This window comes from Echinococcus granulosus (genome assembly GCF_000524195.1).
Source record: "Echinococcus granulosus chromosome Unknown EG_S00026, whole genome shotgun sequence".
In the NCBI taxonomy this organism is placed as follows: domain Eukaryota; kingdom Metazoa; phylum Platyhelminthes; class Cestoda; order Cyclophyllidea; family Taeniidae; genus Echinococcus; species Echinococcus granulosus.
Window position 1 is genome coordinate 98,316 of NW_020170406.1, and position 15,299 is coordinate 113,614.

The window sequence follows — 15,299 nt, forward strand, 5'->3', positions numbered from 1 at the left end:
CTTTTTAAATGAAACGAAAACAAAGCCATTCTACACGGAGAGTTTGAACGAGTTCTCACGCATTTTGATTACAGCGGTGCTCCCATAACCTTCATGAGATTCCGAAGGACGTCTTCGCATTTACTGTATTCATCTGCCTTAATCAAATTGTCACATTGTGATCATCATTTAGCGCAGACAAAAAAAAATTCACTTTAATTTCATGCAATTTGATCGTGCTCTTTTTATGTAAACATTGCGAAAAGTGGATAATGTCTTTTCAAAGCTACAGCGTAGTTTTGCAATGTAGGTAGTATTAGTAAATAATGGAACGACTTTTTTTCAAAGTAGACGCCAATTTGAAGGGCATTTACAGAACGAAATGTGAATTTGAAGTAATGACGATATCTCTGTCTAGCACAAAAAGCCCCATGGAAATTAGTCCAGAATTTCAAATGTATCGATTCTTCTTTGTCTTTGCGTTTTAAACTATTTGCATAAAGCATGGTTATTCACACAGGCCAAAGTTTATGTAGCACCTGAATAACCTGTTTGAAGAAAGAGTACGAAGTTCTGCACAACACCTTCCTTTAACTCTGAAATGGAATTAATTTTGGGGGAAGATATCACCGAAATTTCTTGTTGAATGTCCTTATTTGTTTTGGTTGTTGTGAGTTCGTATCATCGAGCTTTTAAGCCTACGTTTTGGCTTGTTGTTACTCATCAAAATTTCGCCATTCTATTTATCTTAATTGAGTTGATCCTTTGGTCGATTTGCCATTCCTCTCTAAAATGATTCAAATTTAAGACATCGATTCTACATTCTTTCCTTCTTCCTGCCATTTAGGATCTCTGTATCGATGTCTACGATGAGGCGGAGCGCCGCCTAACAAACTCCTTTCTTGAACCCACCATCGAGGCTTCCGTTCCCTCCGGTCCCACCGCTCGCCCTCTCCCTCCTAGTGGCGGTAGTATCAGTGGTCGCCCACAGTCCATGGCGGCGGTGGGTGGTGTCAGTGGAGCCACCCCGAGCACTACCACTACTGCACGACCGTCTTCCCTCATCCTCTTCTTCCTCCCACCCAACACTGCCTACACTTCTGTGCGCAATCAGGCGCGTCAAAAACTCGGACGCCTTTCCATGACCGCTTTCCGCGCTCTCGTTGTCGATGTACTCCACGAGGCCGCACACCGTCTGGTACCCCTCCTCGAATCCTCCTCTACTGTCCCTCTCGCTGTGGTCCGACCCAAGATGCGACATCATGAGTACACCACCTATGGCGGGCCTGTAGACGGTACTGGTGTAGCCGTGGATAACGATGATGAAGTTCTTGTGGTTGTTAGTGGTGGTAGTGACGGTGGTGATGGTGTGGAGCATCGCGCTACTAATAAGATGTCCAGTATGTCTGTGGATGACCCTGTTTATGATCAAGTGAGTAATTGAACTGAGTTGTAAGGTAGTACCGGATGGTCTGATGGTTCCTTTATCTTGCGTTGATTTTTTTCATAGCCTATCTATCGCCCAGTTAGTATAATCTCACCAACGTCAGATTTGGGCACTATTACTAATTAGTGCAGGAAGGTCAAAGGTGCTTGAAGTTTGGACGGGATATATGTGACTATTCACATCCCGTGTTTAGGTGGACAAGATTTATAGCGTGATTTTGTAAATAGTCATCTCATATCCCAAGTAAAGGACGTCTGTTATGGTCTTGAATTTCTGTTTACTATATGCTCAGTTTATTCTATGAATATTCGCTTTTCAGTTGATATTTTCAAATTCCATGCAGATTTTCGTCATAATTTTCGACAATATCGTATTTGTTTGTTTTAGTCGATCTCATGTTAATAACTTTCGTTTTTATCTGCCTTGGGCTTTAACTTCGCTCTCGGAATAAATATTGTATGGAACCAGCCGTTCAAGTGTAAATACTTATTTTACAATTGTTATGAAGGGAAATGTCAGATTTACCAAACCTTTATCGTTTCACTTTCTCGGAGGTGCTGTGTTACTTGAGTTACGTCTGAAGACGGTGTGGGGCAAGGATCCAGATGGGTGTTAATTACCCCTCTTTCCGTTGTCAATCTTAATGTTACCCTAATTTTGGACTTATTCTCGTCTTCTTTCATCACGGATACATATGGAGTCTTTTGATGGTGGCATTAATATTGCACACAATCCATTAAAGGCAGTTTTGATCCGTTCAAGCCTATCCTTGTTTTATGACTGCTCATTGTCCAGAACTTTAGATTGGGATGGTCACTAACAGTCGATACCGTTTTGGTATTTCTTATGTTGTGGATCTGCGCACATCTAGTCATCCTCTGCGAATTTCTTCCTCCGGTGACCTTTCAAGGTAGTGTTCAGCCAGTGAAGCCGAGTTTGTTGCCCTTTCGGGATGAGTTATTTAATACTATCACCACTGGAATGCTTGAATCATTTTAGCAGAATAAAAAAGGCCCGCGAATGTCCAAGTCTTTTTCTCATCAACACACAAAAGAACCGGTGGATGGGTATTCGAGGTAATATGATCAAGTTATATTTCTCTTTTAAGATACATGAATAAATGCAACCTTGATGCGAATCTATCACTTCTCTTCAATCCATATACTACTCTCAGAGGACTCTCTTGCAAGCTCTACAGTAATAATTCAGGAAATCTCAAAACAAGATATGACACCTCTGGATCTACGTACTTTAATAAATGTGATTGCCAGCGGTAACAGTTTATATCCTCACTAGTATTGGTGATAGGTAACGTATTATGTCACCGTCTAATTAAAATGAAATCAAATACCTTCCATGTCCCCGTTGCTTCTGTCACACATCGTGCAGTTTCGGCTTAGAGGCACTGCTTTAGTTGCTGGACTTGATAATTGTTACAAAAAACCTGTTACTTAAATATAAAAAGTAGCGTGAGTCCATTGAATGTGACTCAAAAATGCGATGGAAGACAACAATGAAAGGAATTTCAGTACTTCATAAATGTGGTTGTGACCAATTGGTGTATGATTCAGTGAATGCGCTGAGTAGTGGACAAGAAGTTCTAGAATCTAACTTTCGCCTGCGATTTGCCCCAGTACTTCATCCTAATCCAACTATTGAGATGAAACTGGAGGTATCTTTTCCATTTCAACATGATGCATAATAAAGGAAGGCGATTCTTAGACTGACTTCTCTTCTTACACTCTTTTGTTAGCCTGATGTTCAGCTTCCATATAGTGACGCTAGTCAAACCTCGCCGTGGACTAGTCTGTATTTTGGTGCCCACCTTTTTTTCTGCAGCCTTCATTTCGCCTCTTTATCATTCTTTACCTTGGTCTCAGCTTGGATCTCATCCATGGATACAAAATTGTCAAAATCGCTGTTTATTTTTCAAATTTTCTGCGTTCCAATTGTCTCGTGATTTAAAAAACCTCTTAAAAATGCACGTTATGTTCATTTATTTGACGTTTTAACTCCAATTTTTAGGACATAGTTTCAGAGGCAATTTTGGTAATAACTTTTATAGCAGATGAAGAAGTTAAAGAGCATCCAAAGTTCACAGTCACAGAGACTATGAGGTCAAAAGTTTTGCATTTGGGACGATCCGACTTTTGGTATGATTCATTCTTCTAACATAATTCGTTGATATTCTTATCCCAAACTGCGTATTCGTTTCATGTCGGAAATCATGGTTTTCTAAATGAACTTTGAAAGCACAAACCGAAAGATGGCATTTGAACACTGAGGCGTGCGTTTTAAACAGTAATGAAGCATCTTCATTGTGACTGAAGAATCAAAAATAAGTGCTCCTGGTAATCATTTAGTTCATTTTTAGTGACTAGGTGGCTGGAGAGGTGAGGTCAGGGATAACTACACGTATTCCATCTCCAACACTTTTCCACCTGTTTAACCTGCGTTGGTTATCTCAAGTTCTACAAATTTTTCAATTGCCTTTATTTTCGTAGCATTGCTCCTAAATATCACTTTTGGATAGGTGATGACAACCAAAGTTTGTGTTAATGCAATTTTGTAATAGAATTAAACCTCCCAGTTAGGCTTGATTTTCACTATCTAGAAGACCAAGAAAACTGGTAACATAAAAGTGACATAATTTGAGCTCTATGCCACTGGCGTTGAGGTGATTTCTCGGAAGACTGCTTTACTAGACAAAGCGAAACGACGAAACTATTACTTAAACCTGGTATTTCCAGCAATTGGATATATCATACCTAATGGCTTTATTTCTCCATGGCGATGTAGGTGACCAGATGAATGTTTAGAAGGCGTTGTCCGCATTAGCCCCAGGACAGAGCTTAAGTAGATTTACCAATAACAAGTCGAGAAATTATATTCACGTATTAAAATACATGTTCAAAACAGCAGCAAGGAACCTTCAGAGTAGTTTAAATTCCAGAAAGAGATTGGCAGGGCTCATAGCTGACACTCCTAGCCTTCGAAAATATCTAATGACTTAGGCTGTCGTGCATATCAGACAGGAAGAGAAATAACAATTCTTAAGTTCGAACGCAGAGATATCATACTTTACGGTTCTTAGGTCGCCGTGGAGACGGAGGTGGGTACGGCGCCACGTGCCTCAGTATCCACGGGTCCTTCAATTTCCACGACCGCTGTCTCTACCACCACGGGGACGGCTTCGATATTGACGTCGACATCACCAACTACACCGACTTTGATGTTGGAGGTTACCTCGGAGTTCTTGCAGACGGACCAGCTGCAGCAGTGTCAGGAGGAGTCGCAAGATCATCAGCAGCTCGTCGTCTCCTTGGGCAAGGAGAGCACAGCCTCCTTGGTCGTGAACTCAGAGGTCTCGCCGTCGTGTCTCGTTAGCATTTCCCTCCCCTCCGATGGCATTGAGTCAAGGCCGGGTAACTTGCCTGGCTCGAGGCGACTGCATTTGGCAGCGACGGGACGTCTCGCTTCCTACCGGTAAGATCAGCTAGAAAAGTGCTCTCGTTTGAATAGAATAGCTCTTCTCCCTATTATCACTACCCACCTATCGGTACTATCCACGGTCATTCTTTGTTTAATTCCCTTGCTTCCCCGAAATCTGTGTTGTTTGGTCATTTAATTTTTAATCATAAAGTGGTGGCGTGGGTGTTCTGTAGAAAATGCAATTTAATTCTAGGATATATCTGGGTCTCTTGCCACTTTAAACCTGTAAATAGACATTTCGTAGATTGACTCTGTTTCAGGCGGTGTACTGTAATCGTTTTTGTTTCAATTCTTTTCATCTTTTTAAGCAAATAACTTATTGGACTATTGTTTTCTACCAATTATTTTTATTCTTAATTTAAAACCTAATTTTATGGGTAATTACAGAAAAGCTTCATGCTATTTCACTAATGTTCCCTCTTGCCTAGTGATCTTCCTTTAGAGTACTATTTATCTGGTATTCATTTGACTTTTGATGCCATTGATGAAAATGCATGCTATAGGTAGATCCAACGCTCGTATTTGCCTCTCCTGCAACCTATTCAACTGTTGGTCTGCTGAAAATTTGTTTGGTTTTTCAATATGTTTCGTTATGAAATCGTGATGCAACGCGTAGGCAGCTAGAGATTGCAGCAGAGAAGTTGTCACGAGGCTCTGAAAATACTGGAAAAGCTAACTACTTCAATACATCTCTTTATCTTGTTAAGTATGTACTGAACAATGGATTTAAAGCGTTTGACGCAGTGGTAAGGTACCATTGGGACAATTCAGAAATTGAAGAACTGGTGCTGTCTGCTTAATAATTCAGTCCCTAGCTGATAATGTTAGTTATGACTTATTGAAAGGAAAATAGGCTCGTACTCTTGTAAAGCACAGCCCATCAAAACACGCCCAAGCCACAAAAGCTTGATCTTTGTCTTGTCACTCAGTGTATTCACCAGACCTTGCATCGGTCACCACTTCGTCTTGCAGGAATTAAAGTGCCTCCTTTAAGTCAGCATTCAGCGAGCCATGATCGTATCCGTTCTTGTTCTTTCCTCTTCCTTGGACCTCTTCATAGCTCAATCTAGATATGATGTATACTTTAATAATGTGCTCAAATCATTTCCTTTGAGTTCCACATGAACAACGCAGCAAATCGGTTTCTCTCATTTTTCCACCAGAGCCAGTGTGCCAGCATCCAGCCACTGTCCCTCCTTCAGTGGGATGCACAAGCCTCTAGTCGCCACCACTACCACTGCCACTACCGTGCCCTCCTCCGTCACTTCCACGGGCTCTCCTTGCGATGGCTCGTTGGAGCGCTGCACTGCGCCTACCATGCTCCAACAGTCGCAGGAAGCCCTCATCCATGTGCACACCGCTCCGCGATCCCCTGGAGTCTCTGTGGAGGTGCAAACCACGGCTCTGTGCTGCGCAGCGGCTGCGGACGCCGCGGTGGCAGAGGCGATGGTGGAGGTCCAGCGACTGAAGGAGGAGCACGAGAAAGCCGTGCAGCAGGTAGCCGCACTCACGGCGCGGTTGCACGAGTTGGAGGCAGCTTGTGAACAACTCACGGAAGAGAATGTGAGTTGATGATATTCTCTGACAAGTGGATAGCTGTAGACGCTCATGGATACTGTGCACTACCTGCGATGCGATCTTTGTTGACTTCGGTCTCACTATTTTAAATGCACGCTTTGATTTGCCCACACCACCTTTTGGGCAACTTTGTGAAACCACTAGCGTTGTCATTTTCGGGTATCACTTTCATTTGTCTGATTTAGCTGAGTGCCGATATGTTGCTTCTAATGCTTTTTTGTATTTTGTGTGCTATTTATGGTGGTGTTTTGGTTTTGGCTTCTGAGTATCATTTTTCTTGAAATTTTGTGAAACCATGGCTATTGTGCTGTTTTTATTCTAAGGGTGTCTGCTTTGTTTGAATGTATGCGTCGCTCATGCAATATGCTCCTTTAAACCTCTTCTTGGTTAGCTATGTCATTTGTGGTAATGCTTTATCAAAGTGGGTGTCATCTTTTGAATTTCTTTATTTTCAAGGCAACTTTTCGAGATCAGGGAGTGGCTTTGAGGCCTTTTTAGAACTAGCTTAAAGCATCTGCAAGGAAGAAGATGGCTAATTTCACGGCTTTCTGTCTGAGTTTAAATCGGGTATTTTAAGAATATCGTTTTGATTATTTGTATTGACTATGGGATGAATGCAAATCTTTATTCACTGCTCCTGACGTTACTCATTTCATTTCATTTCTTTGCCCTTGAAGCTTTCCTCGCTGATGAAATTTTCCTTGCAATTTTCTATAGAGTGCCTTGAAGGCTGCATTCTCAGCAGGCATGGTGAAGACTCACGAGGCCACACGTTCTTCCCCCGCTACAGGCGGCCACAACAACACCTCAAAACCCTTCAGCACAGACACTGAACACAGTGATGACCAGACAAAGGCGTCAGTAGCGTTGACGACTGAGGCCTCAGCAGTGGGAGACGAAGATTCAGAGGGAGAGGATGAGGAGTATAACAATGAGGACGTTCATCATCAGTCCAAGTCTACCAGTCATCGCAGCGGTGCTGGAGGCGGAGGTGGTGGCGGAAGTGCAAATGGTTCGGGAAACTACGCCATGGGGAGTCAGTGCCTTGACTCGGGCATGCTTTTGCGTCAGGGTATCTCCCTTTGGGCGCGATCCTCTTCCCCCGGTGATGCTGTAGAGATCGTGGCCACAGCGACCACCACTGTACCCTCTGCCGCGGCTGCTGCTCCCACACCACCACACCTACCTTCCTCCACAACGGGGGCAGCGAACAATCGGTCCTACGTGAATGTGCAGAACTCACGTCCCTCTGCTGCGAGAACACCACTTGGAAAGCAACACCAATCGCCTGCCTCTGGTGGCAATACTGGTGCAAGTGGTGGTGGATCGCGTGAGTATTTTTACCTTTACCCACCGTAGCCTTGTTTATAGCGTGTTCGACATAGGTCTGTGACAGGATGGCAATGGAACTAAGTCACGAAGTGCAAGGCTCTCCAGTCGCTCGTTTTGGGCACCTCGACCTAATTATCATTAAAGAAGGTTATGATAATTTTACATAAGAACGTGTGATATTTTACAAAAACAGCTGCTTTTTATCTGTAAGGTAACCAAATAAGTTTGGCTGGCTTTTTGTTGTTAGGAATAAAGCCGCTGCAAGAAATTGCTTAGAATATTTCATTTGTTAAAATGGTCGCCATTACCATCGATAAGCTTTTCCAATGAAATACAAGTTAACTACAACTTCCACCTCTATGTCTACACGAAGCGGCTTAAATTATGTTTTACATTGGAATCATAAGCATTACAGTCTACGGTTTTTTATTAATAAGAAATAAGGCTACTTCGAATCCCCAAGAAACCCAGACACCTGCGTCTCCGTCTACCTCACTTTTGTTTCCTACCCGTCTATTCTATTTTGCATTCGGTCATATGATGATCTAATGCTAGTGCCAAGAGAAAGTGATAACTACTTGAAAATTAAAATGTCACCATTGGAATACGGTGGATGAGAACGGGGGTGAGGCGGTATCCCCTCTCCCATCCATTCATCCTATCTAAAGCACGGTATAGGGTGGTAATGGCTTGAGTGTAGGGACAAGAAAAGGACTTTCTTCCTCCCCCATTGGCTGGTCTTGGGCGTATCCAAAGGAGAGGAGGAAGTTTTCTTGCACACCTTCAGGTTGCATCACTTTGCATCGAGTGGATAGACAAGTAGGTCTTTGTCATAACTGTTGTTTGGGCTTCAGCAAATGCATACTTCCTGATGACCGCTTATATCTGTAGACTGTCACGCTCACAGAAATGTAAGGTGTAGCGGTTGGACTACTTGACACTAGTCAAAAATATGTTTGTTCGGTTACTAAGCATTGCAATACAAAATCTGCTTCCCATTTCAAGTTGTTCAGTTGGTCAGCCGGTAAATAATCTACAAACGACGTATTTGCAGAAGGTGAAGGAAGTTGTGCTCAAATTTTTTGGCTGTGAAGCTACTCGTCATCTGTTAATGCATGCAAATAAAATCCTTGTGCTTAGCATCTTCCACTACTCTCCCTTCCCATTCGGTTCGGGAGTAAGTCAACTATTTCGTTAGCATTTGCCTTAAACATGTCTAAAAGTTATTATTAACTTGTAAATTTTTCAGGCCAATAAAATTACCGGATCTTTTAGAACGTGACCCATCTACATTGGCGTGATTAATCACATTTGTATACCAATTCTAGGTAGCACATTCTGCTGTCACCTCCTGCATCTTAGCAAATCATAGTCAGGCCGTACGAAAAACTACACCGTCAGAATGGCGTTAAAACTATTAAAGCTGCAAATTTAGCCAACATTTAATGCTACCTTGAAGGAGCAGGAAAATAGTAGGGAACGAAATGGAATAATCACACCCCTGGACTGACGTGTGTTGATGCTTTAGGTTGTGTACATATAAACAGTCGCACGCACCTTACTAGTGGAGGTCATTGCAGCGGTCTAGACTGGAAACCCTACAACCCTTTTGGATTACCTGTTAAACACCACTTGGCACGAAGGCACGTGGTAGCATAGTCAACGCAATAATTGGAATTCCCTACAACTGTGCGAAAATCGCACTGGCCCTGACCATTCACTGGGAAGCACTACACCGTTACAGCGAATCCTGCGTTTCTGGATAGGCTTTTCCAATTGCAGATGTGCTAGTGCATTAAACATAAATATTTCCTCTTCAATTTAGACTGAAACAGAATTAAACTAGAGTCGCTGCAGCTATTTTCACTTAGGGGGGGGGGGAGACACAATGCCATAATTTTCACTTTTCCGATATCTGTAAAGCTCCTGAATATATGTGGTTCTAGAAGCCAATCTCAATGTTCTATGTAGCGCCCTAGTCCTCCTATCTGAAGACATTAAAAGGTCCATAAATGTACAGCTGGATTTGCACAGACTGAAGAACCGGCGCCAATTAAATAAGCAATCTTTTGGTATGGATGAAAACCCCCTAAACAATGTCGGAAGATAACTTACTTTACAAACAGTCGAGCTGAAGTATGTGTTTGGAATCTTCCTTTATTTACTCTCTTTGATTGAATTACATACGCCTGTTTTTAAGTTGAACGCGTTGTAATTTGTCTTTTTGTTATTTGAAAAGCCAGACCACGTAACGAGTACGTATGTCTGTATGTGTATGTATTCCCTCCCGTTCGTTGTACAGATGAGCAATCCCATCAGATCCCCGATGACTGCACTCTCCACGACCGGTCATTGGCCTTTCAATTTCAACTATGGTTTTGACTCCTTCTCTCCCCTCTCTCCCCCCTCCTCCTCTTCGTATTAAACTCCCACATCAACTGCTTCAACGAGACAACTCGTTTGTGCTGTTTTGGACTACTTCTTTCCTTCTTTTTTTCTTTCGGCAAAAAATGAGCACAGTTGCAGTGCGAAAATACCAGGGCTTCGTATTCTCTTATGTGTGTTTGATTGCATCTAATGGTGGTGCCTCACTCCGTGATTTCACGATGTCGCTCTAACCCTTGGGTGTTTTGTCATTTTAAACTACTCTTCAGGGCTTATGAACATTGCCATTTCCAGTGGTGAAATGTCTGTTAGAATCTGGGGACTGAGACAGTCACTTTAATAGGGAATTATTTTTGAATTAGCCGTTTTGTCAAAGGTGACATTATTATAGGTTTATTAGTGGTTTTGGATTCGCCTTGGTATCCCCGCCCGGTGTTGTCCACTTGGCATTTGTCATAAAAAAATATGGGAGTCACCTTTTGTTGTTTCTCCCAAATTTATCATCTCATCCATTCTCAGATGAGTTGGACAACGTATTTACTGCTTTTTGGTTCGTGTTATGTTGTTAAAGCCTTGCGAGATGAATTTTTATTATCACCCTAACGTTTTGCTTTAATAATAATTTATAAACCTTTTTTTGACTTACCGCCAATTGACCACACTTAACTCCTAATCTCCATGGTATTATTGTTCATCAAAACACCCATCTTAACTTCCACTGCTACTTTTTATTCACATTTAATAATTTATGTGAACCCATTCTCACCTGAATGTCAGTCACACACAAACGTTGTCATTACTAACCTTTGCACAGTTAATTTGGTGGCTTATTTAAATCTAGCTGGTTGTTTTTCTCCTCAATTTTAATTTTTAACACGCCTCTTCTTCTTGCACCATGATTTACGTGGAGGGATTTGTAAATTTCTATTTCTCATGGCGCATCCCTTTTTAGTGTCGAGTTATACTCGATCAAGGCATCTTTTTAGTAGTAGCCAGAATCCGAAAATCTATTCTCGTAGGCGTCTAAAAGAGTAGGTAACCCACCCAACTGGTAGCGTCGCAAGGTACAAACTCAGCTGCCCACAATTCACCTAAATGAAATACCTGTACAGTGTAAAATCATTACTGTTAACGATGTTGCATCATTCCAATTCAAATTAGCCCTCTTTAACCATCGGATTCAAACCCATATACATGCATCACTTTTTTTCCATATCCTCACTCCCTTTCCCGCATGTTTTGCACTCATTAGCACGGAGCCCATCCTTGAATTTTGAAACCACTACTACAGCATTTGCTATTATTTGTCTTGCAGAAGATGTGGAAGGGTCGGATGACTACACTGCACCCAACGAGACGGGCACCCCGAGTCCTGCGCCAGTTCTGCCTGTAGCAGGTCGAGCCGGCAGTGGTGGGATGGTGCTGCGCTCAACGCCCGCTCACTTCGCACCTACAGGTGCGCACAGAAGCGGAGAAGCTTTGGTGGAGTACTCGGTACCTCCGCAGACGGGTGGTAGTGGTGGCGGCCACTTGAAAAAGACGCCTCCCATTGTGCCCACTGCCGCTGCCGTCGCCATTGCCCCAACGTGGAAGCATCCGCCTTACGAACGGATTGTGCGTGGCGTGGAGTGCATCATTGTGCGAATCAGAGCCCTTCTTGATGTAAGTTACCAGGCGCGTGGTTTTCTTGCCATCTCTCGGTTTGGGTCATGCTCTGGAATTTTCCGACTAGTATGTTTTGTAGGACACTATTATGAGTTAAACATGCCTGTGACGAAGGGCTGAAACATACTGCGGTTGTGTGAGGTGATTACGGTTTAGTGGGTGGGCTCAACAAAGCGATGTTTATGATTGTGGTCACAGACCATGTATTAATGCCTTACGGATTGAGCCAGGTTGATTTTGGCTAAGAGCTGAAAGTGAAACTTCCTTTTTTATTATATTCAACGTAGTAATTCCTTAGGGTAGTAATTATTAATATGACTTACTGGTGGATGTGTGCGATTGGATATTCAGGCTTTGGGGTCTATCTAGAAATGTGTCCCTTTCTCAGAGCATTTATGCCTCTCCTACCTCCAGATTTGTTGCCCCTAAATTGTCATCCATGGGACCACCTTTTTTGAGACAGCAATTTCCTTTGATATTCCAAGGAGCCATTGTCCTATCAGCATATCGTCACCCAAGCCTTGTATTGCTGGAGAATTAGTCCGTTCCTATCAGTTTGTTCAATCTCGGGTGGATGTTTCATTTGAAGATTGTAGTTATTTGAAACTTTAATCTGGTACACTTGGGTGATATGGTCACATGAAGCTAATGACTAATGCTAGCACCTACACGCTGGGCCATCAGACGGATACATTTAGTTTTTCGGTAGTTATTCAGTCACGATGTGCATTAGTACCTCATTCAACTGTAGCTTTTCCTCATCTCTAACGATAAAATGCATTCATATATGGGAAAAGAAAACTTGGTGATTATCGCTTTGTGATTCCACTGTGGATGTGATAGATCGTGTTCTTTTCCGACAGTCGCCAATCACAATGCAAACACACCTTTGAAATAGTGCTGACGCACTTTTAAAAGTGCAAAAAATGCCTAGGAAGTTAATGTAAAGTGTTTTAGTTGGCATTTATCTTTAAAGACAGTACTGCTTAAGAAAATTACTTAGTACCATCCGTATCCCCAACTATGGATTGAAAATGTTGCTTTTACATGATTAACTAATCTGTCATTTAGAAGCTAGATCGAGAAATAGAAGAAATAGCCCTTTCTAGTCCTTTTTGCTATTGAAGTCTTCAACTACTTAGTTGAAAAGAGCTATCGTAGCTCTCTCAGACTTCTCCCGCGCCAGTCATCGAATTTGCATGCAACTGAGGAGATACTTGATCGTAACATCACTGATCCCTCTTGGCGATTCCACTGGATCTACAGTTTTGTCTTGTTTTGGAACCGTACTGGGGGAAGAGGGAATATGTTGGCCATCTTGTAAGTTCACCGCTAGTCGTAAGGACACTGGCCTAAAATCAGGGTCATTTAATGGAGGACGGGGGTTGAAATAGTTTCGTGAAGTAAGGTTTAACGTCTGTTTCTCCTTGGTACTTTGCTCTCACTTCAGCGCTGCCCAACGATGTCTATCTGCGTCTCGCGTGCTCACTTCCCTGATATCTTCATACAAGTACCGTTGACAGCTCCGTAGCGAACTTTTCCAGACGGTTCACAGCCACGGCTAGCATCCCTCCAGGTGCTAATAGTATTCCTGCAGAACACAGGACTGGGCTAGTTGCCGAAGGAGTCGTCACATTCTCCTAGCCGTAGTGGATGCCCCTCTTCGGTCACGCTAATGTTTAGCATTCAGTAATAGAAATTAGGGTATTTGACCTTTAGGATCGGGTTCGATTTCCGCTGCCAAAATTGCTGCTTCCCAAGACTTTGCTGAGGGCGAAAGAAGGCATAATAAGAAGGGCAGAATATGTTTTATCGACGTAGAGTAGGTCTGAGGTGCTACCGATGTGACCCATAGACCATACCACCGGGCGAAAGCACAATGGCCGTGCCCTTCAGTGGTTGTGTAAGCAAAACGAAGAGTTAAGCAAGCGGTTGAAATATTACACCATTTTTCTTCAAATTGAGCTCAGTGATCCATCGGCTTAGTTCAGTTTTATATCAAGACAAGAAGGGAAAAGCGTTAAAATACTTCATTCTTGAATGTTTAAACTGTGTGTTGCCATGTCGCGGTGCCATGAGGGAAATCAATCAAAAGAACTCGCTCATCTCTTAAATTGTAATGCTGCAGGAACAGTAATGATTAAAAAGATAAAAACTATTGACTACTAAACTTGGTATAGATCACTGGAATGATACATTATATGGCTGACGATAAAATTTTGACAAACTTTCGTTTTAAAGGAAGTGTGTGAAGAGGTATTTAAAGGCGTTTATTCGACTTCCTTCCCACTGTAAAATTGACTTCTAATGCGGAAAACCGAGGAGTGGGTAATTGAGTGCTCATGCATATTTCCATTTGCATTCACTAGTTTGTGTCGGTGTATTTCATGTAGGCGGCGAACGGGCGGCGGTTACCCGAGCAGGTGCGCTCCGCGCAGCTCATTCAGGCGGCGGTGCAGGATCTGGTAGTGCTCTTCCCGCCCATCAGCAAGTGCCACCTAACCGTGGGCGCGGCGCTCACCTCCCTCATGGGCAACTCTCAGAAACTGCGCCTCCACTGTGAGGCCGCCGCTGCGACTGCGAGCACTGAACCCTCCGGTGGTGGTGTTGGTAGCAGTAACAGCAGTCAACTGATCACCTTTGCACACGAAATCGCCAGTGCCGCCAAAACCATTCTCAACTTTTTCCAGGCGGAACGCCACTAAATAGTCACACATGCACACCCGCACACTCAAAAACACTTTCTCGTCTTGTACATATCCACCTGATCGCCGATTTTAACGTTTTTTTGTGTCTTTTCCTGCATGTGTATATTTGTGCGTTGAATACAAGCTCCCTATACCGTCTACATGACCTCACTCTCTTCCCTTGACCTCAGTCTTATGCTGCCTTTTTCTTCGTATCCCTCTTACTATCCTCGTTCTTTGCTTTCTATCCTATGCTAAATCACCTGCCTGCCTGTCTCCAAACGCACATACAGACATTTGATTTTTCAGTATTTCTTACTGAGTGACTTCTGTTGCGGGATGGGGTTGAGACGTCTGGTCGCACCAAAACGTAAGGGGCTTCACTCCAAGCTAGCTTCAACGAAAGCTCCCACCTTGGTGTACTGCCTTTGTGAAGTTGTGTAGTCGACATTGCGAAACCTCTTTTGTAACAGTGGGATTGTGATCCACTTCTTCTGAGTCCAAGATGTGTAGTAACGCAGTCTTCTACTCAAAATCCCCACTAAACATCCTTCGGACCTTGAGACTGGCGTTGGAGTACTTCAAAAGTACCGCTTCTATGTCTACTGCTATTGTCAGAGCTTTCCGGTGTGGTTAACGCTATTAACCGTGCAGAGATTATCATGCCTATCGCTTCTAGCCCTCCGGACCTTCTCCACTATCAGGGAACTATTAATTCGCCGTGCAGTAATCGC

General features: G+C 43.0%; 2 protein-coding genes across 2 annotated transcripts; both read left to right on the forward strand. All coding sequences in view use genetic code 11, as the record gives it.

The window, feature by feature from the left end:
* Positions 1-973: 973 nt before the first annotated feature.
* Positions 974-4,813, forward strand: EGR_04260 (ARF GTPase-activating protein GIT2; the record flags this gene model as incomplete). Its single annotated transcript, XM_024493509.1, has 3 exons — positions 974-1,411; positions 4,083-4,221; positions 4,521-4,813. 3 exons carry the CDS (start codon positions 974-976, stop codon positions 4,811-4,813), a joined length of 870 nt encoding a protein of 289 aa, XP_024352017.1.
* A 1,311-nt stretch (positions 4,814-6,124) lies between these two features.
* Positions 6,125-14,583, forward strand: EGR_04261 (centaurin/arf-related protein; the record flags this gene model as incomplete). The annotated part of the gene is made up of 4 exons (XM_024493510.1): positions 6,125-6,481; positions 7,214-7,826; positions 11,529-11,875; positions 14,272-14,583. 4 exons carry the CDS (start codon positions 6,125-6,127, stop codon positions 14,581-14,583), a joined length of 1,629 nt encoding a protein of 542 aa, XP_024352018.1.
* Positions 14,584-15,299: the final 716 nt, after the last annotated feature.